This window comes from Chiloscyllium punctatum, chromosome 27 (assembly GCF_047496795.1).
Source record: "Chiloscyllium punctatum isolate Juve2018m chromosome 27, sChiPun1.3, whole genome shotgun sequence".
NCBI lineage: Eukaryota > Metazoa > Chordata > Chondrichthyes > Orectolobiformes > Hemiscylliidae > Chiloscyllium > Chiloscyllium punctatum.
In genome coordinates this window covers 10,387,864-10,415,701 of record NC_092765.1, presented here as the reverse complement: position 1 = coordinate 10,415,701, position 27,838 = coordinate 10,387,864, and the positions used below count along the sequence as shown (strand labels likewise).

Sequence of the window (27,838 nt, the reverse complement as noted above, 5' to 3'; positions counted from 1 at the left end):
CAGATCTTATTAATTTGGACAAACACAAGGTATTACATTTTGGTAAAACAAACAAGTTAAAAGTAGGGCCTTGGATAGTGTTGTAAAACAGAGAGACATAGAGGTTTAGGTCTATAATTCTTTGAAGTTTGTGTCACATATAAATAGGGTGGTTAAGAAGGCATTTGGCATACTTATCTTCATTGCTCAGACTTTTGAGTATAGAAGTTGTACAGGATACTGGTGAAGTCTCTTCTGGAGTACAGTGTCCAGTTCTGGTCTCCCTGTTATAGGAAGGATGTTAGTAAACTGGAGAGGGTTCAGAAGAGATTAGAGTGGTGCTGGAAAAGCACAGCAGTTCAGGCAGCATCCGAGGAGCAGGAAAATCAACGCTAAATTGTTAAGTGTGCAAAAAAGATTGACAAGAATGTTACCTGGACTGGAGGGTTTAAGTTATAAGGATTTAACACTTCAGCAATTATCTCACTAAGTTGTTTATCAAGTCATTTAGCTTCAGTCACACACTTTCTTACAAATGCTCTTTTTATACAAAAGAGATATCAGGCTGTAATAGTTCTGTAATTCTATGGAATAAAAGGGCTGGAGGCAGAAGCTGTGATCAAAAGCTGAACATCATTTTGAGTGCAGAAGGTAGTAGTGTACCAAGTCAAAAGGTGTTATTATTTGAACTTGTAGGTGAGACCTTTTTCCCTGGATTATTGGAGACACTTGGGGTGACCTGAGAGGTTTGTAAAATCATTAGGGGCATAGGTAGGGAATGCAAACTAGAAACTGTATGTTTAAGGTGAGATAGGAAGGATTTAAAAGGGACCTGAGGAAAACATTTTCACACAGAGTGTGGTGTGTATGTGAACTGCCAGAGGAAGTGGTAGTTGAGGTACAGTTACAACATTTCAAAGAAATTTGGACAGGTACATGAATAGGAAAGATTTACAGGGATATAAGCCAAATACAGGCAAATGGGATTAGAATAGTTTGGGAAACTTGGAAGTTATGGGTGTGTTGAACCGAACGGTCTGTTTCTTTGCTGTATGTCTCTATGACTCTAAACTGAATCCCCGAACATCACACCACCTCTTCAGCCACTCCTTTATCTCCTTTACCCTTTTATTCTTTCTCTTCATTTGAGCTTGGCACCGGGAGTAAACCAGAGATTACTACTTCTGAGGTTTTGTTTTTTAATCTTCCACCTAACTTTTTATATTCACTCTGTAAAGCCTTAGAGAAAAAATATGTCATTCCAAACAACGTGTATAATAACTTCTGGTTTCCTACTGTCCCCTTTAACAATATGCTTCAAACATTTTGAGACGTCCTTAATCCTGGCACCAGGAAAGCAACATACTATGCTAGATTCATGCTTACTGCCACAGAATCTCCTATCTGGCAGCATCTGTGAAGAAAAATCAAAGTTAACATTTCAGATTCAGGGACCCTTACTCTCCGGACCAAAAACATTAACTCTGATTTTTCTTCACAGATGCTGCCAGACCTGTTGAGCCTTTCCGGCAACTTCTGTTTTTGTTTCTGATTTACAGCATCTGCAGTTCTTTCAGGTTTCCTTAAAAGGAATGTCTAGCGAGAATGAACAGAATAGCTCGTGGATGCTTTTGCTAAATTAAAACAGGCCCTGTTGCAAGGATGCTGCACTGTTAGTACCTGACCCAGAACTTCCTTTTGCTTTGGAAGTTGCAGCCACACCTACAGCCATACCTCTCCAAGAATTGCACAATAAACATGGACCTATAGCCTATGCCTCCTGGACTCTTGCACCGGGAGAGCAGAGCTTCTCTGAGTGGGAGAAGCACTTGTTTGTTACTTTCTGAGTGATACAACATTTTGTTTGATTATCAGCCTGAACCTTCTAACCATTCTGCTGGACCACATCTTCATTCAACTTCTGCTGGCTGGCAAAGTTAAAGAGAGCATGGTCAGCCAAAACTGAAAAGCCGCTGGATCCCAATGCTACAGGGTTGCAACATTACAGTCAAATGTACTATAGTGCCAACCTTCCTAGCCAACAATTTGAGCTATGGAGGAAAACCCCATGAGTATCAGGCAGTGGCAAGAAATGTCACCAAGAGACCATTTGTACCAAAACAAAATTGGGAAAGCCCAAGGGAACCGGGGTGGGGGGGGGGAGAAGAAGAGAGACACTTCCTCCTAACCCCATTAGAATAGTCATAGACACATCTTCCATGGTGGAGGATGGACACTAAAAGAATAAATATGATACATATATGGTGAACCCACAGATGTGAACTCCTAATAGTGTAAACACTGAAGCTCCAATACAAAATGAGCATTCAAAGCAGCTATAGCCTACATGATCATCCACCCTGAAAAATTTCCCCCACCAGCAGACATACATTCAGAGCATGTATGTCTGCAACAGTTCAACTGATGTCCTGCCACTGCAGGAAGTTAAAGGATTCATCTCACAAATGGGAAACCATTACCACTGCATCCCTGCTCAAATATATTTTCCAAACTGTCCAAGGCATTATTAAATTTACAGCTCACCACCAAACTTCCACAACTGGCAACATAAGGGCATATGAATTGGTGAATTGGACTTCCACAAAAGAGTACTATGGCAGCCTCCCAATCCAGAATAAACAGATGCTGTGGCTGTGAGCCAAATCAAGGGTGAATATCTGCCTCTGGCTCATGCTCAGAGCAGAAACACTGAGTTAAAGCAAGTACAGAAATGATCTCTGCCTCATATAGGAAATGGGAGGACAATTTAAGTATTAAGGATGGATTTGTTCCCAACGATGAAGAGTTAATGGTACTAGTCCAGGATAGAACTCGAGTGATTTATCAATACTATGTTGTCCAGGGTCATCAAGGGAAAGAAGTCATGACTGACAGAATTGAGGGATTGTTTTGGTGGCTAGCACCACACAATCAATTGAACTATTATATCAAGAATTGTATTTACACCCAGAACAACCCAAAAAAGTATGCCAGGAGGAAAGGAGAGTTAAAGCTTGCGCAGTAGTAGGACCATGGACTGACCTGACAAGAGACAATGTCTGCCCCCTACCATCCTGTAAAGGGTGATATAAGTTTATCCTGATCATCAAGGATATTTTTAACAAATGGATTGAGGCAATCTCCACTCAAACAAACACCACTAAAGTTGCAGCGGGTATCTTAATTAGGCACATTTCCAAGATAGGCCTTTCTCGCAATATCATTTCGGAACAGGAAACCAATTTCACAGCCCTGGTGATGAATATATGTGGTGTCAACCAAAGATTCCACATTGCCTACCATCCTCAATTCAGCATGATTGTAGAGAGGTTGGATCTCACCTTCAAAGACATTCAGTGAAAGATCATCCAGTAAAACAACTCGATCTAGAACATAGTTTTACCCTTTGTACTTATAAGGAACTCACCTTCCAGTTAGACTGAATTCACCTCCCTGCCACGTTCTAATGACCGGACACACCATGAGAAATATCAAACCACTAATAACAACCGGACTTAACCAAACCTGTGTTTGATTCCTTCTTCAACAAGAAAACTGAAAATTCCATGAGAAGTCTACAGATGAATAAAAAGCAGCAGCCATGAGAATATCAGAAATGAAAAAGTGTAGTAAGGCATACTTTGATGGGAAGATGAAACTACAGAGCAGGTGATACTAAAAATTTTCCAACAAGGAATGTTTCTGTTCAAAAGTTATTCAATCCCCACTCCTGGTGGACAAGATCAACCTGTCTATATACAGAATTTTCCTGGACAATTGAAAAACTGGGTGGTACCATGCTAATTAATTAATTAAAGGCCTACAGAGCCCAAAAGAACAGCCAGCATTTGATTAGCGTGTTCTGCTGTTTACTGGAAGATTGGTGGTTCAGGCCCTCCCAGGGACACTCCTGTATGTCTAGTTCAACATTCATGCTGAAATCATTACCATGAATTGTTGTGCACTCAATACCAAGGGAATTATCCACCCTCTATTGGGGTGGCATGGTGGCTCAATGGTTAGCACTGCTGCCTCACAGCACCAGGGTCCCAGGTTCGATTCCAACCTCAGGTGTCTGTCTGTGTGGAGTTAGCACATTCTCCCTGTGTTTGCGTGGGTTCCCTCTGGGTGCTCCAGTTTCCTCCCACAGTCCAAAGATGGCCATACTAAATTGCCCATGGTGCTAGGTGCATTAGTCAGAAAGAAATGGGTCTGGGTGGGTTACTCTTCGGAGGGTCAATGTGGACTGGTTGGGCTGAAGGGCCTGTTTCCACACTGTAGGGAATCTAATCTAATCTAATTAACTCCACATACTTCTAGGGAAGCTGAGGAAGCAGACCCTAACCAGAGTTCCGATTCGGAATCCAGACCCAATCAAAATTCCCAATCTTGATTCAGGACCAGCCCCAGGTACTGATCCTGGACCAGCCCTGGATACTGTCCCTCCTGAGGCCTCAACCTTGGACACTGGAACCACCAAGTGCAGCCAGACAATGCAGGCATTGGCATGAGGCTGCCCTGAAGCAAAAAGGATCATTAGAGAAAGTCCACTGAAGAAAGTATCCTCTATGGTGCTCTAGCTAGAAACAGAGACAACTCTTTTATGATGGTAATCATTCTGGCAATTAGACTAGAAGCCTGATTCAGACACATGCACACAGACATACATCTTACATTGCAACCTCTGTGTTCCACTATTACATCGTGGTCATAGAGAAACATTGTCATAAACGTCCGCTATCACTGTAACCGAAATCTGCCAGTCCATTCTGATCATCCAGGGCTATAGCACCGTACAGCATGACCGACAGCCAGCATCACCATTTTCATCTTTTCGTCTAAAGTTTAATCACATCTGCTGGTGCCAATGCATCAACCCACTTCCGACCCCCAATTCTGGATTAACAAATGTGAGGCCATGATGTGAGGCTGACAAAAGGGGAATTGGGAGAATTTGATGAAAGCAAATTTTGGGATAAGTTTGCCCGAGCGCAGGCAAAGACCTGACAGATTTAGAAAAAATTTACACAGATGCAGAAGAGTGGGGGGATATCTAAACTTGATCAGATATTGCATAAGAATAATAAAAGATGCCACCGCGATCCCATCTCTAGGATGATGACATACAACATATTGGTCTACTTCGTTGGCTGGATTGCCAAGATACAATCGTCAGAAGTGCTAATTGGGCAAGATGCACACTTATCCCGGCTATAAGTGGATTGCCCCACTGGAGGCAGGCAAATGTGGGGATTGATTATTGTGCGTCCCTCCTAACAGATCCATGATGTTTGGGTATAACAGCCAGCAGGTTATGGGAAGACAAATGGGAGCTTAGATTATTGCATCCTGAGCAAAATACCCCATGCCCCTCATGATTTTATAAACCTCTATAAGGTCACTCCTCAGTCTTCAACATGCCAGGGTAAATTGCCCCAGCCTATTCACCCTCTCCCTATAGCTCAAGCCCTCCAACCCTGGATGAAGGTCTGGATCCCAGGGGGTGGGGTCTCTTTGTTCTGCAATCAGTCAATAAACACTAGCAATTGGTCTAGTTCTTTAAGACTTCACACTTTATTACTCATGGCTGGGCACAGATCATCCAGAAACACAGAGGTTAAACACCTCCATGTTCCTCAAAGGAACTGCACACATGGCTTAAAACAAAGACATTTTTATACTTTTCTTGAAGAGAGGTACAGGCCACAATCGTACAGTTCATTCAAACAATTACCAATCAGTTTAATGAAATGGTTTTGTTGACAGCAACTTAACCCAATGATATTTCCTGGGAACCAACCTTGTTTTCCAAAACTTAAGCCATTCTTATCTCATGAACCATGTTTTTTGCATCTGCACTTGAAGGTCAGTTAGGATGGCCAGTCGTGTCTTATCTAGTCTAGTTATTTCTATGCTGTAAAGGAAGCATTGTCTGCTAATCTTTGTTGATACAGACTGTGGTCAAGTCAATTCTGCAGCTTGAGCAGGGTTCAAAGTCATTTTATGTAGCTTTAAGCAGAATTGTCAATTTGCATCCTATAAGCCATTTTGTTATGTTATTTGCATTAAGAAGCCATTTTATTGCCACCTAAGTTAGTAAGGGCATGTATTAAGTAAGTATTCCTGACGACAACTAGTTACCTCAGCCGATATTCAGGTTTCAGATCCTCATGGCAAAGTCCTTGGAAATATTTTCTAAACTCTTTCAAGTTTCACAACATCCTACCTATATCAGGAAGTTCAGAATTGCACGCAGTATTCCAAAAGTGCCTAATCAATGTCCTGTACAGCCACAACATGACCTCCCAACTCCTATACTCAATGCATTGATGAATAAAAGCAATCATATCAAACACCTTCTTCACAAATGGAAGACACCATTCAGCACAGGGTTATTATTCTCATTTGGACATTGGTTCTAACTGAGCTCAATGTCACTTAATCACTTTTCACTGTTCTAAGTTGCAAATTGTTTTCAATTCCATGGCATTGTTAACTCTGCCTGCATCAGATTAGTGTAGTCACAACATCATTTCTATCATCTGACACTGTCCTTAGAAGTACTTTGACTGGTAAAGGGCCCTCTTGGTGTGGAGTGGTACTGACACAACCCCTGGACTAGGAGGCCTGGGTTCAAGTCCTATTGTCCCAGAGGTGTGTAATAACATATCTGGACAGTTTGGTTAGAAAATTGGAAACATATGGGTAAAGTTGCCTCTGTATCTACGAGATAAAAGTTTTTGCAGAAGTAGAATTTGAAAAATATAGATTAAAACACAAAGACTAAAGAGAAAGTTGCACTGACTGAAGACAAAGAAAACCTCTGCTTCAGAGTGAACTATGTGCCAGAAGAACACATTCGTTTTTTGGTCAGTCATTCTGAAAAGTTTATACTGAGCAATAAATTGACACCATGTTTAAAATGTCTCGTCTCTCCATTCCCTTACTTCACTGTCTTACATGAATCAATACTAATATATCGGGTAATCAAGTGATTACATCTCACTACATGCACTGTGTTTGACCTGAGCCAAAAATAACAATTTTCCGACTTAATCACTTAAAAGCTTATATTTGGTATCTGGAAGATTGTACAGGGTGACCACCGTATCCATGGAGTCAGTTTCCGCAATTTCAATTACCTGTGGTTTACCGCAGCCTGAAAATATTACATGGAACATTTCAGAACCAGGGACCAGGGGGCTGCCGGGGAGGCAAATTGTCCATTTAAATGAATGGGTTCGCTACTATCTGTGGTTGCAGGCTTCTTGGAACATATCCCCCGCGGACTACTATATTCACTTTCTAGCATTCTGTTCAATTAAACACTAGAATGCGTAGGCATCCAGACATTTTACAGACTGTCACTTCTAAATCTCAAAGACAAGGCTTCCTCCAATTTTCTAGGGCACTGTTCCATAAGTTGCCCAATAAAGTATCATGTTGTTGCTTTATTTGATTGCTTGTTTCACATGAACAATTACTATAGACAATAGCTTGACCTTCCAAATGCCACACATGAAAGCATGACCACCTGCAAGTTTCCATCCAAGTCTCTCACCACCCAGATTTGGAAATAATTTGCTCTTTCTTCACTGTCATTAGGTACAAAACCTAGAATTCCCTCCTGAAGGGCATTGTGGAGTCTTCCTGCACCACAGACAGCAGTGGTTCAAGGAAACATCTCACCACCAGCTTCTCAATGGCAACTAAGGACTGGCAATAAATGCTGACTTGCCACCAATGCCCAGGCCTGACGTGTATAAAAAATACCTCACAGTTCCATTTATTATGTTCCGCCAGTAGCTGCTGAAGTCACCATAACCATTCCCAACTTGTTCCTTTCATGGATTAGCAGCCAACCTAAGATAATATCTTCAGGTAGTCACAGCATGTACTAAATCCACCAAATACTTTGCTAATGCTGAATCCGAAAATTGCCCTGCAGATTCTGTTAAATACAATCATGGTCACATCTAACAAGCTTACCAATAAAATTCATCACAGTCAACAGAAGCTGCTGGAAAAGCTCAGCAGGTCTGGCAACATCTGTGGAGAGAAATCAGAGTTAACATTTCAGGTCCAGTGACTCTTCCTCCGAACCAGACTCAAAACATTAAGTCTGATTTTTCTTCACAGATGCTAGCGACGATGTGCAGGTGCTGGTGTTGGATTGGGATGGACAAAATTAAAAATCATACAACATCAGGGTAAAGTCCAACAGGTTTATGGAAGTACAAGCTTTCAGAGTGCTGAACTTTCATCAGGTATCTTATATTCCAAATAAACCTGTTGGATTATAACCTGGTATTGTGTGATTTTTAACTTCACAGATGCTATCAGACCTTCTGAGCTTTTCCAGCAACATCTGTTTTTGTCTCTAATTTACAGCATCTGCAGTTCTTTCCGTTTTCATCACAATCAATGTCTGCCTATTTTGTTGAAATTTGTAAAAGCCTAATTTTAATGAATCTGTTGAACTGCAAACACAAAATACATTTGCTACAAAGTACTCACCAATCTGTGGGAGGAGATTCAGTGGAGTGAGCAATTTTGAAAGATTCGTAGAAGCATTTAAAGAGGAGTGCTGGAAGCACTAAAATGGAAATAAAATAGCTTTTAACAGCAGGACTATATTTTGCAGTACTTAAAGTTGGAAATTGATGAAATAATGGAACAGTTTAGTACTTTAAAGTCACAAATAACTTCAGGAAAAACAAGTTGCAAACTTTTCCCCAACTGCAATTGAGCATTTGTTTCAAATCTGTTCAAAATTTGCCTTGCAATTTCTACCAGCTTCTACACACAAGCAAAACTTCAGGAGAAATGTGGATAACTTTGAAAGTGTAACAGGGATTATAATCCAGTTTGCATTGTTTCAGGAGGGTCCTGCTGATCTCCTATTGGAGCTGTGGAAACTTATACAGGGCAACAACAAAGAGCAAGTCTGTATTTCAGATGTGCTCAGTTTTGTTTACTTGCTTGCTCTGTTTTTAGACAATTACATGAGACCACGTTAATGAAGTCCATTATTTTAAAAGTCCCATACAAAGTCAATTCCAAATTAAACAGAAAATGTGAAAGAAGTAATCAGGTATGTCAGCTTCCAAGAGATCAATTGTGTTAGGGGATTCTGTAGTCTGAGGTACAGACATCCGTTTCTGTGGCCAGCACAGAAAAAGCAGAATGGTGTATTGTTTCCCTGGTGCCAGGATCAAGGATGTCTCAGAGAGGGTGCAGAATATTCTCAAGGGGGAGAGGGGCCAGCAAGAGGTCATTGTCCACATTGGAACCAACGACATAGGGAGGGAAAAGGTTGAGATTCTGAAGGGAGATTACAGAGAGTTAGGCAGAAATTTAAAAAGGAGGTCCTCAAGGGTAGTAATATCTGGATTACTCCCAGTGCTACGAGCTAGTGAGGGCAGGATTAGAAGGATAGAGCAGACGAATGCATGACTGAGGAGCTGGTGTATGGGAGAGGGATTCACATTTTTGGATCATTGGAATCTCTTTTGGGGTAGAAATGACCTGTACAAGAAGGACGGATTGCACCTAAATTGGAAGGGGACTAATATACTGGCAGGGAAATTTGCTCGAACTGCTTGGGAGGATTTAAACTAGTAAGGGGGTGGGGGGGCCCTAGGGAGATAGTGAGGAAAGAGATCGATCTGAGATTGGTACAGTTGAGAACAGAAGTGAGTCAAACAGTCAGGGCAGGCAGGGACAAGGTAGGATTATGTACATTAAACTGCATTTATTTCAATGCAAGGGGTCTAACAGGGAAGGCAGATGAACTCAGGGCATGGTTAGGAACATGGGACTGGGATATCATAGCAATTACAGAAACATGGCTCAGGGATGGGCAGGACTGGCAGGATACAAATGCTACAGGAAGGATAGAAAGGGAGGCAAGAGAGGAGGGGGAGTGGCATTTTTGATAAGGGATAGCATTACAAAGCTGTGCTGAGGGAGGATATTCCCGGAAATACATCCAGGGAAGTGATTTGGGTGGAACTGAGAAATAAGAAAGGGATGATCACCTTCTTGGGATTGTATTATAGACCCCCCCAATAGTCAGAGGGAAATTGAGAAACAAACTTGTAAGGAGATCTCAGCTATCTGTAAGAATAATAGGGTAGTTATGGTAGGGGATTTTAACTTTCCAAACATCGACTGGGACTGCCATAGTGTTAAAGGTTTAGACGGAGAGGAATTTCTTAAGTGTGTACAAGACAATTTTCTAATTCAGTATGTGGATGTACCTACTAGAGAAGGTGCAAAACCTGACCTACTCTTTGGAAATAAGGCAGGGCAGGTGACTGAGGTGTCAGTGGGGGAGCACTTTGGGGCCAGCGACCATAATTCTATTTGTTTTAAAGTAGTGATGGAAAAGGATAGACCAGATCTAAAAGTTGAAGTTCTGAATTGGAGAAAGGCCAATTTTGACGGTATTAGGCAAGAATGTTCGAAAGCTGATTGGAGGCAGATGTTCGCAGGTAAAGGGACGGCTGGAAAATGGGAGGCCTTCAGAAATGAGATAACAAGAGTCCAGAGAAAGTATATTCCTGTCAGGGTGAAAGGGAAGGCTGGTAGGTATAAGGAATGCTGGATGACTAAAGAAATTGAGGGTTTGGTTAAGGAAAAGAAGGAAGCATATGTCAGGTATGGACAGGATAGATCGAGTGAATCCTTAGAAGAGTATAAAGAAAGTAGGAGTATATCGGGTGTAGGTTTGCTCGCTGAGCTGTAGGTTTGATATCCAGACGTTTCGTTACCTGGCTAGGTAGCATCATCAGTGGCGACCTCCAAGTGAAGCAAAGCTGTTATCTCCTGCTTTCTATTTATATCTTTCTCCTGGATGGGGTTCCTGTGGTTTGTGGTGACATCATTTCCTGTTTGTTTTCTGAGGTGTTGATAGATGGTATCTAGATCTATGTGTTTGTTTATGGCATTGTGGTCTTCTGTGGACGTCATTATGATTTCTCGCTGTGGCACGTCGGAACTGGCGGTCAATGAGTTGAGCATCATACCGTCTTCTTATGAGGGCATCCTTGAGCACTTTCAAGTGTCCGTCGCATTCCTCCTCAACTAAACAGATCCTGTTTATCTTTTGGGCGGAAGCTGGAGGTTATCCCTGGGTTTTTGTATAGTGATGTGCTGAGGTGCCCATCCTTGGTGAAGATGCATGTGTCCAAGAATGAGACAGATATTAAAGAGTAGTCCATCGTAAGTCTGATGGTGGGATGAAACCCATTGACATCACTGTATAGTTGTTTCAGTGACTCCTCACCATGGGTCCAAAGGAAGAAAATGTCGTCAATATACCTGGTGGGTAGAGTTGGTTGGAGGACCTGCATAGAGAAGTCTTGTTCGAACTTGTGCATGAAGATGTTGGCATATTGAGGTGCAAATTTATTCCCCATGGCCGTTTCCAATGTCTGGATGAAGATCTTGTTTTTGCAGGTGAAACATTGTGGTTGAGGATGAAGCAGATGAGTTGTAGCACGGTGTTCGAAGATTGGCAGTTGTTGGTATTGAGTACTAAGGCTGTTGCCCTGATGCCATCATTGTGGGGGATGCTGTTGTAAAGTGCTGAATTGTCCAAACTCAGCACCCACGGACCAGTCAAACTGGGAACAGTCCTCATCACAATGGACACTTCAGCACTCTACATCAGCATCCCCAAGACAACGGCATCAGGGCAACAGCCTTAGTACTCAATACCAAATGCCAAACTCCGAGCACCATCCTACAACTTATCCACTTCATCCTTGACCACAACATTTCACCTTTGATAACCAGTTCTTCATCCAGACACACGGAACAGCCATGGAGAATAAATCTGCACTCCAATATGCCAACATTTCATGCAAAAGTTTGAACAAGATTTCTTCTCTATGCAGGTCCTCCAACCATCTCTACACACCAGGTATATTGACGACATTTTCTTCCTTTGGACCCATGGTGAGGAGTCACTGAAACAACTACACAGTAATATAAATGAGTTTCGTACCACCATCAGACTTACCATGGACTACTCTTTAATATCTGTCTCATTTCTGGACACATGCATCTCCATCAAGGATGGCACCTCAGCACCTCACTGTACTGTACTGAAAATCCAGGGAAAACCTCACAATGCTGCACTTCTCTATCTTCCACCTGAAACATATTAAAACAGCCGTCCCCTATGGACAAGCTCTCGGAGCAACTTGAGAGCGCTCAAGGATGCCCTCATAACAGCAGAGTATGATGTTCAATTCATCGACTGCCAGTTCCAACGTGCCACAGCGAGAAATCATAATGGTGCCCTCAGGAGACAGACATGGGCTGCAACTGACAGGGTACCCTTCATTGTCCAGTACTTCCTGGAAGCTGAACAACTATGCCATGTTCTTCGCAGCCTTCAACACATTATCGATGAGGATGAGCACCTCGCCAAAACTTTCCCCATGCCTCCACATCTTTCCTTTAAACAACCACCAAACCTTAAACAGATTATGATTCGTAGCAAACTGTCTAGCCTTCAGAACAACAACACTGTACAACCCTGCCACAGCTGGTGCTGAAAGACACATCAGAGTATCGACACATGGGGACACTTTCCACCATGTACATGGCGAGTGCACATGTGACTCAGCTAATGTGGTCTATCACATACACTGCAGGCAAGGATGCCCTGAGGCATGATACATTGACAAGACTGAGCAGATGCTATGACAATGGATGAATGAACATCACACAACAATCACCGGGCAGGAGTGTTCCCTCCCCGTCGGGAAACACCACAGTGGTCCAGGATATTCAACCTTGGACCTTCAGGTGACCATCCTCCAAGGCGAACTTTGGGACAAACAACAACGCCAAGTGGCTGAGCAGAAGCTGATAGCAAAGTTCGGTACCCCTGGGAACCTTGGGTTCATGTCACATTACAGGTGACCCCACTGCACGATATACACACACACATAGACCCTCACTCTCTCACCTGCACACACACACACACCCTGCACTCACACTGGCACATGCACTCTCTCACACATACACACATACTCACTAACACATGCACTCAATCTATCGCTCCTACATGTGCACACATATAAACTTATGGGGTGCATTTGTTTTTGCAGAATTACAATTTAGTTTGCTCAAAAACTGCATGAATCCATATAAAACTCAGTGAACCTGTACAGAGGGTTTGTCAGTCTGACATAGCAGATTTCACACCTATTGTTTACAAACCTGAGCTATCTTGAGAATGAAAGTTAAAAGAAGATCTGGGATTTACATATCAAGGGACAGAAACTAGCATATCCCATTATAAAAGATTTAATCTAAGAGTGTTTACAGTATCACATCTCATCTCCATGTGGTATAGTAGAGCATGTATCTACTTTTGCTCTAAATTCTGTGAGCATGATCTTATACTCCACAACAACCTGATGAAGGAGCAGCGCTCTGAAAACTAGACCTTCCAATTAAACCTGTTGGACTATAACTTGGTGTTGTGTGGTTTTTAATTTGTCCACTCCAGTCCAACACTGGCATCTCCAAAGCAGGTTTAATTGGAAGCAGGTTGTCAAATTGTTAAGTACTCTTGAGATGTCGTGTGACCAGAGTGGATACAGAACCATGCTCTCCCTGCCCAATGTACACCCCAAATTGTCTTAATACATGTTATTTGGGACATCGAAAAAGGTAAGAGAGATAGATACATAGACACACAAAGACATACATGCTCCATTGACGCAGATAAAGTGTGTGAAGGACTGGACGTAGGTCGCCGTGTTTACGTCAGAGGCGTGATGACGCGCGACGTTAGGGAGCCTGATCAACGGTGACTTTGTGAAAGCGCGGCAAGGAGCGCGCGCGTGTGTTAGACAAAACGAGACAAGTAAGGAGAAAGAGAGATGCCGCGGGTTTACATCGGCCGTCTCAGTTATCAGGCTCGGGAGCGGGATGTGGAGCGGTTCTTCAAGGGTTACGGTAAAATCTTGGAGGTGGACATTAAGAACGGGTGAGTCGGGTAGTCGGACACCAGCGATTAAAATGGCGCCCGTTCGGCGAACGCCCCTCAGGCCTTTGGCCAAGATGCAAAGCCCGGGCCCTGTGTTTCAAATTCTACCTAACCACCCAAAGAGAGAAAAACCCGCTTCCCCTTTTTTCCTTCCACTTGGCATTGGGGGTTACTGCGGGAAATCGGGCTTCTTTGATTTTGTTTCTCTGTCTTTGTTGGGACTGGGGGATGCGTCATGTGCGACAAAGCCTGTGCCGCCCCTCCCCCCTCCGTGAGCGCCGTTGATGTGCACGCGCGCGTATCTCCTTGCATGTGCGCGCCCCGGGTGCTGTGACTCTTGCACGTGGGGCATTTACTGTCTCTTTTTCTCCCGTTTCTGTCAGAATGTATTCGGTTATGACCTGTGGTTTTAGGGAAGATATTCCGTCCAGCTCTGGCTGGTTTGTAATGCACAAGTAACGCCAGTACTGTTGGTTAGAATCTTTTATTGACTGAGGTTACCATTTCGAACTGATCTCTCTGGTAATATTATGGTAACTACTAGATAAACATCTCCACTGTGTGAAGATTTTTCTAGTCTCCTAAATTTCAGCTTGTAGTTCCTTATTTCTGGACTCTCCACCCAGGGGAATCAGCTGGTCTCTGGTCCACTTCAAAAAGTTTGTACTTAGTCATAGTTCAGTGATATTAACTGTCCATTTGCCTAAATCATAAGGACTAGATTAGATTCCCTGCAGTGTGGAAACAGGCCCTTTGGCCTAACCAGTCCACACCGCCCCACCGAAGCGCAACCCACCCATACCCCTAACCTAACACTACGGGCAATTTAGCACGACCAATTCACCTGACCTGCACATCTTTGGACTGTGGGAGGAAACTGGAGCACCCAGAGGAAACCCACGCAGACATGGGGAGAACGTTCAAACTCCACGCAGACATGGGGAGAACGTTCAAACTCCACACAGACAGTCACCCGAGGCTGGAATTGAACCCGGGTCTCTGGTGCTGTGAGGCAGCAGTGCTAACCACTGTGCCACCGTGCTGCCAACCCGAGTAACCCACCCAGACCCATTTCCCTCTGACTCATGCACCTAACCCTACGGGCAATTTATCATGGCCAATCCACCTGACCAGCACATCCTTGGACTATGGGTGGAAACCAGAGCCCCCGAAGGAAACCCACGCAGACACTGGGAGAATGTGCAAACTCTCACATACAGCTGCCCATGGCTGGAATCGAACTTGGATCCCAGGCACTATGAGGCTGCAGTGCTAACCACTGAGCCACTGTGCTGCCCCCAGAAGCTTAGGCCTAACTGCTTGTTGAAGAACCAACAATTCCAAGAATCTAATCTTCAGTGTTTTACTATAGCTTGCTCTCTCCTCACCAATTGGAAAAAGTGGGTTCGGCTTGTTGTTAGGCTGGTACCAGGGGTGCTTTTTTCAACGACTTGGTAATCTCTGGTTTTAGAGACTGCCACTCTGGTGCTGATTTGAGAGTGCTACTATGTTGAAGGTAATATTTTTCAAATGAATTCAAGGCCCAATTTCCCTGTCTCAGATGTGAAAGGTCTACCACTAATTTGAGCAAAATCCTGAAATAACTACTGATTATAACATGCAAGTTATTTGTAAAAATTAATTGCCTGTTTATCTGAGAGCAACTAATTTGTTTTATGGCAAGATTGCTTTTCTTAAATTTCATTGCAAATTTTGATTATGCTAAATTCAGATAAACAGCTTGATATTTGCTAAACACTAGAGCTAGTGACCCCAGCGTACCAGGAGTTTAAACTTCCTACTTGTCTGATTAATGCTTTGTGCATTGGTAACTTTTATGGCTGTATAATTTGCCTTTTGTAAGGTGATAGTGCATGTATATGCTGTAGATCCTTTAAAAGTCAGATTGCTGTGATCTGGTTAGACTGAGATTGATTTTCTTTTTGTAGCTGTAAAGTTTTCCTCTTGCCTGAATTATATGCAACCAAGTATCAATATTATTTTCCCACCAGGTGCTCTAGGAGTTCATGACCAGTTAAAAAAGCTTTGGGCTGCTTTATTAAATACAAATCCCCTGATGCACAGGTCAACTATGAAACAAAGCCCTCATCCATCTTTTCATAGATGAGGAACTTGGGTTTCAGATTGTGTTTTGCATTCTGTATCAAAATATTTAATCATAAGCGCTAATTGTCACCTTGTTTCCTCCCAGCTTCTTTCTGTATTCTTTACAGTAATGGCAGTACAGTAAAAAGACATTAAATAGCAATGAATGTGACTACTGGCAAAATGAAAAAGCCACTGCCTTTTTAAAATCTGGATATTGACATCTTTTAAATAGATTACATTAGATTTTCAATAGGTTTTGTTTTGTCGTATTTTAATTTTAACGAGGAAATATAGTTAAAATAGCTTTTACTGAGGAGTTGATCCCAGAAATTTAAGTTTTATTTGTAGTACTTTTGCTATGGTGAAATATTCCAAGAAAATTGACACCAAATAACTTAAGGTATTAGCGCTCAAAATATCTAAGTCTCTGGGGTATTTTTAAGGAGGGAAGCGTGACAAGGCTTTAGATGAATCTAGGTACAAAGGTACAGCCATTTTTAAAGTGATTAAAACAAACCAGATTTGGAGAAACACTGATCATGGAGACTTGTAGGCCTGGGATTAGTGATGAGAAAGGGAAGATATCATGGAAACAAGGATTAGAATTTTAAAATTGTAAGTTCAGCAACATTTCAGCCTGTTAAAGTTCTAAATATTGGAATCTTTTATTCTGATATACAGAATTTTGAAATGTCTGGGATCAATAAAACTTGAGAGCCTTTTTTTAAAAAAAAATCACATTTGTGATACATTTAAATGTTTTATGAACTTTGCATGCCAACCTTTTAATGGTTTAAGTCACTGAGCACCATGTTGTATATGAACAGACTCGATGGCCTATTTTTGAACTTGTATTCAGATTCAAAAATATTCATTTTCAGGCCTGTCTGCTTTTGGACTCCTGTTTTCTCTTTCTCCTCCCTATTTCTCTCTTCCCTGTCTCTTACCCATTTCAAAATGTTTTATATTATACTGTCCTTGCACGTCTCTGCGACCAAAATGTCATTGTGTACTAATCTGGATTCGAAATGCAGAAGCCGAGCAGTTGCTCCGCAAGAGTGTTCACCCATACAATCAGATCATGGCTGATCTGTGACCCAGCTTTTTGTCCAACAAAAATGTATCAATCATGCTGTGATTTTTGAATTTGCTATTGATTTGTAATTACAATTTCCATTTGGAGCAGATAGCTCCACACTCTGGCAATCGTTTATCTCTGTAGCAGTGATTCCTAGTTTCATCAACAAAAAAAACACAAACTAAGAATGCTGGAAATCTGCAAGAAAAACAGAAATTGTTGGAGAAACTTAGCATCTCTGGAGAGAAAGCGCAGTAATGTTTCAGGTCCAGTGAGCATTCTTCAGTTCTCTTCAGCAATATCTGTGTTTATTTCTAATTCTTTACCTGAAAAATCTGGCTCAACTTTTAGACTGCATCCCCTTGATCTAGATTCGCCAGTGTATGGTTGTATCTAACCTATATCATTTATTCTGTCATGGAATGTGGACATCACTGGCAATACCATTTGTAGTCCATCCCTAGTAGCCTCAGCCATTGTAGAGTAGTTATGGGCCAGACAAATTGCTGTTTGGTCTGGAGTCAGATATAGGTCAAATCAAGTAAGGGTGACAGTTTTACATTCATAAAGGACATGGGTGAATCAGATGGGTTTTTATGGCAATTGATAGTTTCATGGAACTATTAGTCTGATTAGCTTTATGTTCCAGATTCATACCTTTAACACTACACCAACGCCTCCCCGTTCGGTCCTCTTAATGTCTTGAAGACTAATCCTCCCTCTAAATTCCATGGAGTACAATCCTAGTTTTTACAGTCCCTCATTCTTTTGAACCACCCAATAGTTATTGCCTTTAATGGTTTCAATTTTAATACGTACTTTATTCTATCCTTTGAATCCAAAAGTGGTGATTTTCCAGAGAAATTAAGCTGGAGTTCCATGCATTCAGTACATAATCTGTCAATATATTGCGATTGTCATTTTATCACTCTGTCCTTCTAAAGTGTACAACTATCCTTGTTATTTACTGTATTACTAATTTTTGATTCAAAAATTGAAAAAACAGTTTGCTTATACCACTGAAGGCGGCTCAGTAGCTATGTCTAGGTAAGTTCATATGATAAACTAATGATCTTTGCACCAAACCCCACCCCCCCCCCCCCCCCTCCAAAACAGTACTATGTATGCTTCTCTCCAGTAAGAGAAATTATTCCCAACGGAAGGATGTTGTGAAACTTGAAAGAATTCAGAAAAGACTTACAAGGATGTTGCCAGGGTTGGAAGATTTGAGCTATAGGGAGAGGCCGGCACCTGGACTGTCAGGGGCTGAGGGGTGACCTTATAGAGGTTTACAAAATCCGAGGGGTGTGGATAAATAGCCAAGATCTTTTTCCTGGGGTGAGGGAGTCCAGAACCAAAGGGCTTAGGTTTAGGGTGAGAGGGGAAAGATATAAAAGAGACCTAAGGGGCAACTTTTACATGCATTATCCTCTGCATGAATGGAATGAGCTGCCAGAGGAAGTGGTGAAGGCTGGTACAATTGCAGCATTTTAAGAGGCATCTTGATGGGTATATGAAAAGGAAGGGTATAGAGAGATATGGGCCAAGTGCTGACAGATGGGGATATATTAGGTTAGGGTATCCGGCCTACATGGGCAGTTTGGACCGATGGGTCGGTTTCTATGCTGTACATCTCTGACTATACAGTCTGCCTTCTATTCCTTAGTCTCTTCCCTACTGCTCTACATAGTGACTTTGCTAGTTAAAATATGCAACTGTTACAGAAGAAGTTTCATGTGTTATTATTGTGTTGGGTTATTATGAAATGTTTGTAGTGCATCATGACAAACAAAGTTTGTTTGCCCAAAAGGAAATAGAATTCAATCTGCAAGCTACATTGATACATGAAAAAGAAACTATTGACCCAGAAAGCCTGGTCTTTAGAGTTATGTCATCTGCAAAAAAAATTATTAGAAATCTTTTTTTCTGCAGTGTTAGTAAAAATATAAGTTATTTAATTCCAATGGGTAACTCCAGCTAAACATAATTTCTGACCATGTGAGCCAAGTTGTCATATGCTAGTATCATAGAGGCTTGTGGAAGCTTGGTCTTTAAGTATATTTGGGGTAGAGATTGGTAATCTGAAATCATAAATGGCATATAAGCATTATAACATTAGATGGCTAAAAGTCACAAGTCTTTGATTGTTCATGGTTGTATTGAATGGACAATATCACCTACGTCTGTTCCTATTATGTTGATATAATTTCAAGACTTGTGTGGCTGGGTTAGGTTTTTGCAAGACCTTGGGTCAAACGAAAATACTTAACTTTTTCATTTGCTATCATTTACTGTGTGTGTTACTAACCATTGTAGTGTATTTGGGCTGTTTGTGCAGGTGCTTTGTGTACACTTCATCTCCAAAAGCTGTTGCTACTATCACTGTGATGTGGAATATTTTAAATTTCTTTGCTTTTTCCTTGTAGATATGGGTTTGTTGAATTTGATGATCCTCGAGATGCAGATGATGCTGTTTACGAGCTGAATGGTAAAGAGCTTTGCGGGGAACGAGTAATCGTTGAACATGCGAGAGGCCCTCGCAGGGATGGTGGTTATACCTCTCAGCGCAGTAAGCATTTTCATTTTATTAGTCATAGTTGGAATTTTTAACTGTAAATCAATTAAGTCAAACAAAATCTAAATTGTTCATATCGAATAGCTAGAAACAATTTACATATAGAATAACTTTAAATACTTGCATGTTAAATTGTTTTTTGAATTATATTTAACATTCGCATATATTTAATGTTCATTATTTGTCAATTTTTGCTCAAGTTATTATAGTAAGTCATTTAAAATTATAATTGAATCGATGTTTTCATTGTGATTGTTGATACCATAGTCTTAACAAAGACCTCAATGTTTTAATTAAAAGAGTCCTTTGAGGCTAAGATGACTGCCTGTTCCATATGCTGGCCTTGGGTTACCTTTCCATGAGTGGCTCTAAGACCTAAGACCATTGACCTTTGGCTGACCTTAAGGAAGCCATGTGACGACTGCTACTCTTGCCATTAGACCTGGGTGGTGAGGACCCCAAGGGTTAGAGGCAGATGTGATAAAACTGAAAATAGGTGCCTGAAATCTTTTTCATGTCAGATATTCTGAAAACCATTTTTCACCGTAAGTATAGATGGTAATTGGTTTAGTGGTTTGGTTATTTTATCAAATCATTATCATTTTCATGTAATATATTATGCATGCTTGTGTAAATTGTTCTGATTCTATTAAGAGTATCTATAAAAGTAATTATTTATGTTTAATTCTCATTCAGTATTGATCTGTGAAGTAATGAAAGTGCAACATAATGCTAATTTTTATATTGTAGTGGAATGATAGTCTAGTTTAAATTGCTGGAAATGTTAATATTGAGATGTGTTTATAGTTTCTTCAGTGTGAACTTTTTTAGTGGGAAGTCAAAATCAATGTATGTGCAGTATCTAAATTGTTACTGTTGTATTTACCTGTCACCTTTAAAGGTGGTTATGGTTATAGAAGATCTGGAAGAGACAGATATGGACCTCCAACTCGTACAGAATATAGACTTATTGTGGAAAATTTATCTAGTCGATGCAGCTGGCAAGATTTAAAGGTTTGTTACATACCTCTCGTGACTGAAGCGCTTGTGAGAAAGTAATTGTTATGAAGGCTGCTTTCATTTTAGGGAGGGGAGGGAGGATGTTTGCAAAACCTCCAGTGTGACTGGGACAATGCAAGGAAATATTCTGAAATGAAGTCTAGCTGTAGGTAACTAGATTGCTTGTACACCACAATATTTAGTTTCATTTACTTTTTTTCTTAAATCTTTCCAGTTTTTAGCAAGACTTGTTCTGGGTGCCCAAAAATCTAAATGAACAAATTACTTGCTCTGTATATAGTGTGTGTAGTTCAGCCATGTAGGCTGTATATTTACAGTTGTTTGATCACTGTTGCATTATCTGATTCCGCAGTGACATCAATATGTGGATAACACGGTTAACATGAGTGCAGTTGGACTAGAGAGGGACTAATCATCCAAATTCGCCCTCCTGACCTCTGTTAAAAAGTGCACCTGAGTGGAAATCAGGTGTGAACTGTCAGATTCCACTGTGATGACCCAACTTGTCATGCAGTCTCTCATTAGAAGATTTAAAGGATAAGTTACCTGAACACATACCCCAACTAAAATAAATTACTTTTAAAGAAATGGAATAATTAACTTTTAAAAGATTGTTTCTAACACTGACTACACCGGTACATGTTTCAATAATTTGTTTCACAAGAGTATTTTTGAGCAAATGCCTGACTATAAGCACCGTCCAATGATCAAAATATTGGCCTATGACCTTGTATCTAAACATAAATTTGTAATATACTTTCTGGGCCTATAGATGAGAAACGGCTGAGTGTTTGAAAGGCTTAATAAATGTGAATAATGTAACACTAACGTGAAAATTACTCTGGATGTAAGGAAACTGAAATGGTAGCAAAAATGGAAATTGTAGTACCCGAAAATATTTTTACTTGTTCTTGGGATGTTGGTGATGATGGCAAGACCTCATTTATTGCCCATTCCTAGTTGCCTTGAGGTGGTGATGATTGGCTGCCTTCTTGAACCACTGCAATCCTTGTGGTGATGGTGCCATAAAAGTAGACAGTGGAACATCAGGTGGATTTCATTTCTGAAGGTAAAGTGCCTGCATAAGAACCACTGGAATAGTATGTAAGGTTGAAGTTTAGAAGCAGGTTTAATGATGGATGTATAGAATTTTACCATTTTAAAATATTGAACATGGTCATAAACAGTGTTTTCTGATATTTATAGTATTGGTCATTGGTTTTAGGTGAGATAATGGCTGATACTGGAAGGCAGAAGGCAGCCAGCAAAATCATATACTCAACAATGTGACAGAGTATCAGGATTGCTGATCAGTTAATCTGGTCAAACAATGATTACTTTCTTGTTTTTAGTGAGAAATTTGAAGTATAAAAACTAATTTTTATGGCCTGCAATTAAAATTTTAACCAATTGCACATTGGTCCTAGAGATGTATATCATGGAAAGACTTTCTGCCCAACTCAACCATATCTCCTAACTTTATCTAGACCCATTTGCTAGTATTTCACCCATATCTCCCTAAACACTTCCTATTCACGCACCTATCCAGATGCCTTTTAAATGCTGTAACTGTACCAGTTTCCACTTCCTCTGGCAGCTCATTCCATGCATGCATCACTCTTGTGTGAAAATGTTGCCCGTTAGGTCCCTTTTTTATCATCCCCTCATCCTAAACCAATGCCCTCTAGCTGGACTCTTTTTTCTCTTTCCCACCCCCCGAGAAAAGACCATGTCTATTTGTCCTATCCATGCCTCTCTCATGATTTTATAAACCTCTATAATGTCAGGTCTCAGCCTCCAACACTCCAGAGAAAAACAGCCCGAGTTTATTCCGCCTCTCCCTGTAGCTCAAATCCTCCAACCCTGGCAAAATCCTTGTAAATCTTTACTGAACCCTTTTCAGGTTTCCCAATATCCTTCTAATAGGAACGAGACCAGTGGCTGTTTTGTGCCACTGTCTTGGGTAACCCTAACAGCAGCCTTGGGCTAGTAGAAGATTTTCTGCAGTTCATTGAAAATCAGGCTGGTTCCAAGTAATTGGAAAGTGATCACAGTCCAGCTTCACAGGATTTGCAAAGTAGTCAAGATACTGACATTTGAAAACTTCACCAGTTTCTTAAAGCTTCAACCAAGAGAGACAGACAATTGCAGCTTTATTCTAAGCTTTGGAGAGCTTCATTCAAATTCCTGAAGAGCATTTTAAATCTTGAAATATAATTGCGATCAATATTTATGTTGCAAGTTGCATTGGATTAGACTTCTCAATCAAACCACTAATGTGAAGCTACTACATGTTCACATCCTGTTTCATGGATCTTGGCATTTAAAAAATTCTTTATAGAAGTTTGCTTAAATTATGAGGCTATTATGTGAATGAGCTTGGTTTAGTTGAGTGATTCATAAGTGCAATATACCAGTTTAATATTTTTATGTCGCTGACTTGTAATTCTAAAATTTGAATAATTACCGATAATATATTCAGCTGCATTGTTAAGTTTTAAATCTGTATTAATGTTGAATGTAAAATAAAAGAAAATGAAATCGTACTGTAATTTTGTAGGATTATATGCGTCAAGCAGGTGAAGTTACATATGCAGATGCACATAAAGGAAGAAAGAATGAAGGTGTCATTGAATTTAAATCCTATTCTGACATGAAAAGAGCACTTGAAAAACTGGATGGCACAGAAGTTAATGGCAGAAAGATCAGATTGGTTGAAGACAGGCCTTCGTCACGGCGACGACGCTCATATTCTAGGAGCCGCAGTCGTTCAAGGTATTTGTTAATTTTAAACTTGATGTTGGATGTCAATAGGAAGGTTTTTCAAAATTTACAGAAGTTTATTATTTAAAATTTAAATATTTAAAGAATTAAAACCTCCCACTTAAAATTATTTTTGAATGATATTTACTTGTATTTTTACCAAAAAAACAAATTTGGGTAAGACACGTTGTGTGTTCTCACATCAGTGAGGAGGACAGGGTATTGTTTATGGCAATCAGGTAGGCCACAGTTCATTTTTATTAAGCCTTGATTCTTGTATTGCTAGTGTTAGCAATACAAGGTCATCATATGTGGTTAAATCTATATCATTGCTACAAACAAATTTGATATGCTCAAACCATTTATTATCTACAAAATTTAACCATGTCACACTGTAATGAGCATGTCATTCGGCCTATCAAGTTAACATCGATCCTCAACAGCATTTCATTCCGCTCACCCTATCCTTCTAACCATGCATTTCCCACGGCTTATCCACCTAGCCTGGATACTATGGACAATTTAAAATTGCCCATCCACTTAACCTGCACATCTTTGGACTGTGTGAAAAAGAAAGCCAGAGCACCAGAAGGAGACCCATGCAGACACTGGGAGAGTATGCAAACTCCAAACAGACTGTCGCCACGGGTGGAATCCAATCTGGTCCCTGGTGATGTGAGGCAACAGTGCTAACCTCTGAGCCACTGCACCTCCCTTTTGGTTGACCTCCCATTTTCCTTCTACTCTCCATAAATCTGAACTCATTCAAATTCTGCCCATATCCTTCCTAGTTTGCATCAAATCCTGTTAATGCATCTGTGTTCGCTAATTTACATTGACTTCTCGATTAAACACTTCAATTTTAAAGTTCCAGTAGGCTCTATCAGAAGGCTTTCATCTAACTCATCGGTAACCTTCAGCCTGTAAACTATCCTGTATTCAGCTAACATTTTTACTATTTTTGCATGCCCTTTTCATTTTCTCCTAACGTTGGAGGTCATATCTTATTGTTTTTGGACCTAAAATCTAGATTTCCCTCCCTAAGCCTTTTAAAATATCCCTCTTTGATCAAATATCTTATATATAATCTCTTCTATTGGCTTGATGTCCATTTTTATCTGATTGTATTCCTGTGAAGTGATTATAAAGTTTTTCTACATTGAAGATGCTACATAATTAAGTTGTTTAGAACTCCAAATGTGGAATGTTGTAGTTTCAGCACACCTAGTCCTTCCCTTGATTACCTTTTATCTTCCTATTAACTTGGCAATAAGTTTTAGAATTCTTTCTCATTTGTCTGCAGACTCCTTCAAAGCCTTCCATAAAGTTCAACACTCTTATAAGATCACCTCTTCTAAGGTCTTCCAGTTTTATCTTGTTTGGCTTAGTGTCAGTTTTCTTTTCCTGAGAAGGCATCTTGAGAAATGTTACGACATTAAAGGTGCTGTGTTTAAAAATATAGAACTGAATTTGATTTTTTTTTTCTCTCATTTTTATAACATCAACTAGGTCTCGTTCTCCAAGCAGAAATCGTTCCCGTTCTCATAATAAGAGTCGGAGCCATAGTGAGAGCAGTCAGTCTCAATCTAGGTGTGTATGTAGTATCAATTCACTTTTTCATGTACACAAAACATTGGCCTAGAATTTCATGCTCTTATTGCCTTTACTTTGAGATCGTGAGATGAATCTTGTATATTAATTTGACATGAAAGAAAATGTATCTGGTCAAAGTTAACTGAGGGGTGCAAATTTTCTGCAAAAGTGCAAATGAAAAATGTAAGAATTGTATCTAGTAATTTTAGATCATCTCAACAGCTAAGGCTTAAGTTGTTTTTGTGTTGAGAATGTAACTTCCTTGCAAGTGTGGAAAATCCTAGATGTGAGAGTGATGAGTAAAGCAGTTTTGTCAATAGAAGAAATCTGGTATAAGATAGGGGAGCTGAAATGGTATAGAAGAAAGTGAGGGTTGCAGATGCTGGCAATCAGAGTCAAAATGTGTGGTGCTGGAAAAGCACAGTCAGTCTGGCAGCATCCAAGGAGCACGATGGTTAAGAGTGTGATGCGAATAATGTCAAGGTCATTGGGTCAGTCCCCATACTGTTCAGCTGTGTAGTCACTGTTTGTAAGCTGCAGATTAGTGTTTGCAGAGTGTGCATTTCAAATTCACCTGGACCATTTTGAACACCTCTCTCCTCTTCCTGGACCTCTTCATCTCCATTTCTGGTGACCTACTCAACACCGTCATCTACTTCAAACCCACTGACTCCCACAGCTACCTGGACTACACCGCCTCCCGAAAATGCTCCTTGGATGCTACCTGACTGGCTGTGCTTTTTCAGCACCACACTTTTCAAGCTGAAGCAATTTGCATATATTTGCCATGTGTCTATGAAATACTGAATGTCAGTTTTAGTTTACATTCTTGCTGAAAGCTCTTGTCAGTTTGGCGCAGCAACATAATATAAATCACATGAACAACCTGATTAGGAATGCTGCACAGATACCAAGGTACAGGAATATACATTTTATTGACTAAATCTTTTCAGGAAATAATGCTGCTGGGGCAGATAAATCATATCTCGTATCTAGTTGTATAGATTAACTTAATGTGTAACTTGTTTTGACCACCCCTTCAGTGTTTAATATTTCCAATTATTTTTCAGGTCTGGCACCCATTCCAGGAGTAAAAGTGGAAGCAGAAGCAAAAGTCGCAGTGTGAGCAAGAACAAAAACAAGAGCAGGAGCAGAAGTAAAGAGAAGAAAATCCGAGCTAGTAGGAGTGGAAGTGAGGGGAAAAGTAGGAGTAGAAGTGTTGAAAAGATGAAAGATGACAACGAAGTAAAAACTGAGAACAGAAATGAAAATGGGGAAAAAGAGAGGAGTCTTAGTAAAGAGAACAGTAGAAGTCGGAGTAAGAGTAAAGAAGGAGAAAACAGTGTTAGTAGAAGTAGAAGCAAAGAGAAGGATAAGAGTAAGAGTAAAAGTAGAAGCAGGAGCAAAGAGAAGAGTAAAAGTAGAAGTCGAAGCACAAGCAAGGAGAAAAGGAAAGGCAGGAAGAGGAGCAGAAGCGAAAGCAGGAGTCGGAGCAGGAGTCGGAGCAAAAGTGAGAAGAATAAAAAGCGTAGCAAACGTGAAAGCAAGAGTAAAAGTGCCAGTAAGAGCAGGAAGAGAAAAGGTGACGACAAGGAACAATCTAGGTCAAGGTCAGAATCAAAGGAAAAAGAGGAAGAGGCTATGGAAACAGATAATGAGAAAGAAATTAAGGGTGAATATGGAGAAATGGATGGGGAATCCGACTCTAATGAACAGACAAAACCAAGTCCTGCATCTCGTTCTAGGTCAAAGTCCAGATCGAAATCTCGTTCCAGGTCCAAATCGATCACCAAAGCTGAATCACGTTCAAAGTCGTGTTCCCCTTCTCGGTCTGTGTCAAGATCCGTGTCTCGTTCCAGGTCCAGGTCACGCTCAAAGTCCTAAATTTCCCCCCTCTACATTTTCTATGAAAACGTTAACATTTTTTTTCTGGCAGGTCTATTGTTAGCTGTACCACAGATATTAAAAACAATAGCTATGGTATGCTGTACATTTTTCGTAATAGAAAAGATGTATTTAGTGCTAAATTAAACTTTAACGGTGGGCCTGTACTGTCAGGAGGACTCTTAGGTAGGTATGCTGTATTCAGAGTAATGGTGCCCATCGCAGCTGATTACTTTTTCACATGTATAATGAAGTCTTAAAAAGTTATATTCATCTGTATTGATCACTTTTTAAAAATTCTGTTTCCAATGTTGTGGACTTCATAGCCAAAACACATAGCAAATTGTAAAATTTTGCCAATATAGTGTAATCAGAATGTAGAGTTTTTTTTTCCTCCATTGGGAGAAAAAATATACAGCTCTTTGCCCAAGTTTCTGCTTTTTAAAAATTTTTTTCAGCTGGCTAACGTGTGTTGCTTTTGTTTTTGTTTGGTTCAATATAATGAAAATAAATGTCTGCCTGGAATCCATTGTTGCCTTGATTTATTCATTGTATTCAGGAAACGTAGCTACAAGAAAATCAATAACTGTAGATAAACTGCTTAAACTTGAAAGGCGATTGGCAACCATATACAATTTGAGGGCATCAAAATAAGCACACAGTATTTTGTTTAAACTTAAAATCTTGTCTGTTATAGTTTAGTGGATCCAAACAAAAACATCTTGAGGTGATGAACCTATGAATCATGAGTAGACCATTCTGCCCTTTTGAGCCTGCACTACCATTCAGTATGATTGATTGATTGTAAGCTCAGCCATGTTTC

General features: G+C 40.4%; 1 protein-coding gene across 1 annotated transcript; it reads left to right on the top strand.

The window, feature by feature from the left end:
- Nucleotides 1–13,778: 13,778 nt before the first annotated feature.
- LOC140453407 (uncharacterized) lies at nt 13,779–27,544 on the top strand. Its single transcript, XM_072548054.1, has 6 exons — nt 13,779–13,993; nt 19,607–19,749; nt 20,657–20,769; nt 23,336–23,550; nt 25,048–25,128; nt 26,202–27,544. Exons 1-6 carry the CDS (start codon nt 13,887–13,889, stop codon nt 27,013–27,015), a joined length of 1,473 nt encoding a protein of 490 aa, XP_072404155.1. The 5' UTR covers nt 13,779–13,886; the 3' UTR covers nt 27,016–27,544.
- The last annotated feature ends 294 nt before the right edge of the window (nt 27,545–27,838 follow it).

What these genes read in the sequence shown, in the direction of transcription:
- LOC140453407 (XM_072548054.1), top strand. Translation starts at nt 13,887, where the DNA reads ATGCCGCGGGTTTACATCGGCCGTCTCAGTTATCAGGCTCGGGAGCGG. An exon ending in AGGAGCCGCAGTCGTTCAAG is followed by an intron (nt 23,551 to 25,047) that starts GTATTTGTTAAT and finishes AACATCAACTAG; the next exon opens with GTCTCGTTCTCCAAGCAGAA. An exon ending in AGCAGTCAGTCTCAATCTAG is followed by an intron (nt 25,129 to 26,201) that starts GTGTGTATGTAG and finishes ATTATTTTTCAG; the next exon opens with GTCTGGCACCCATTCCAGGA.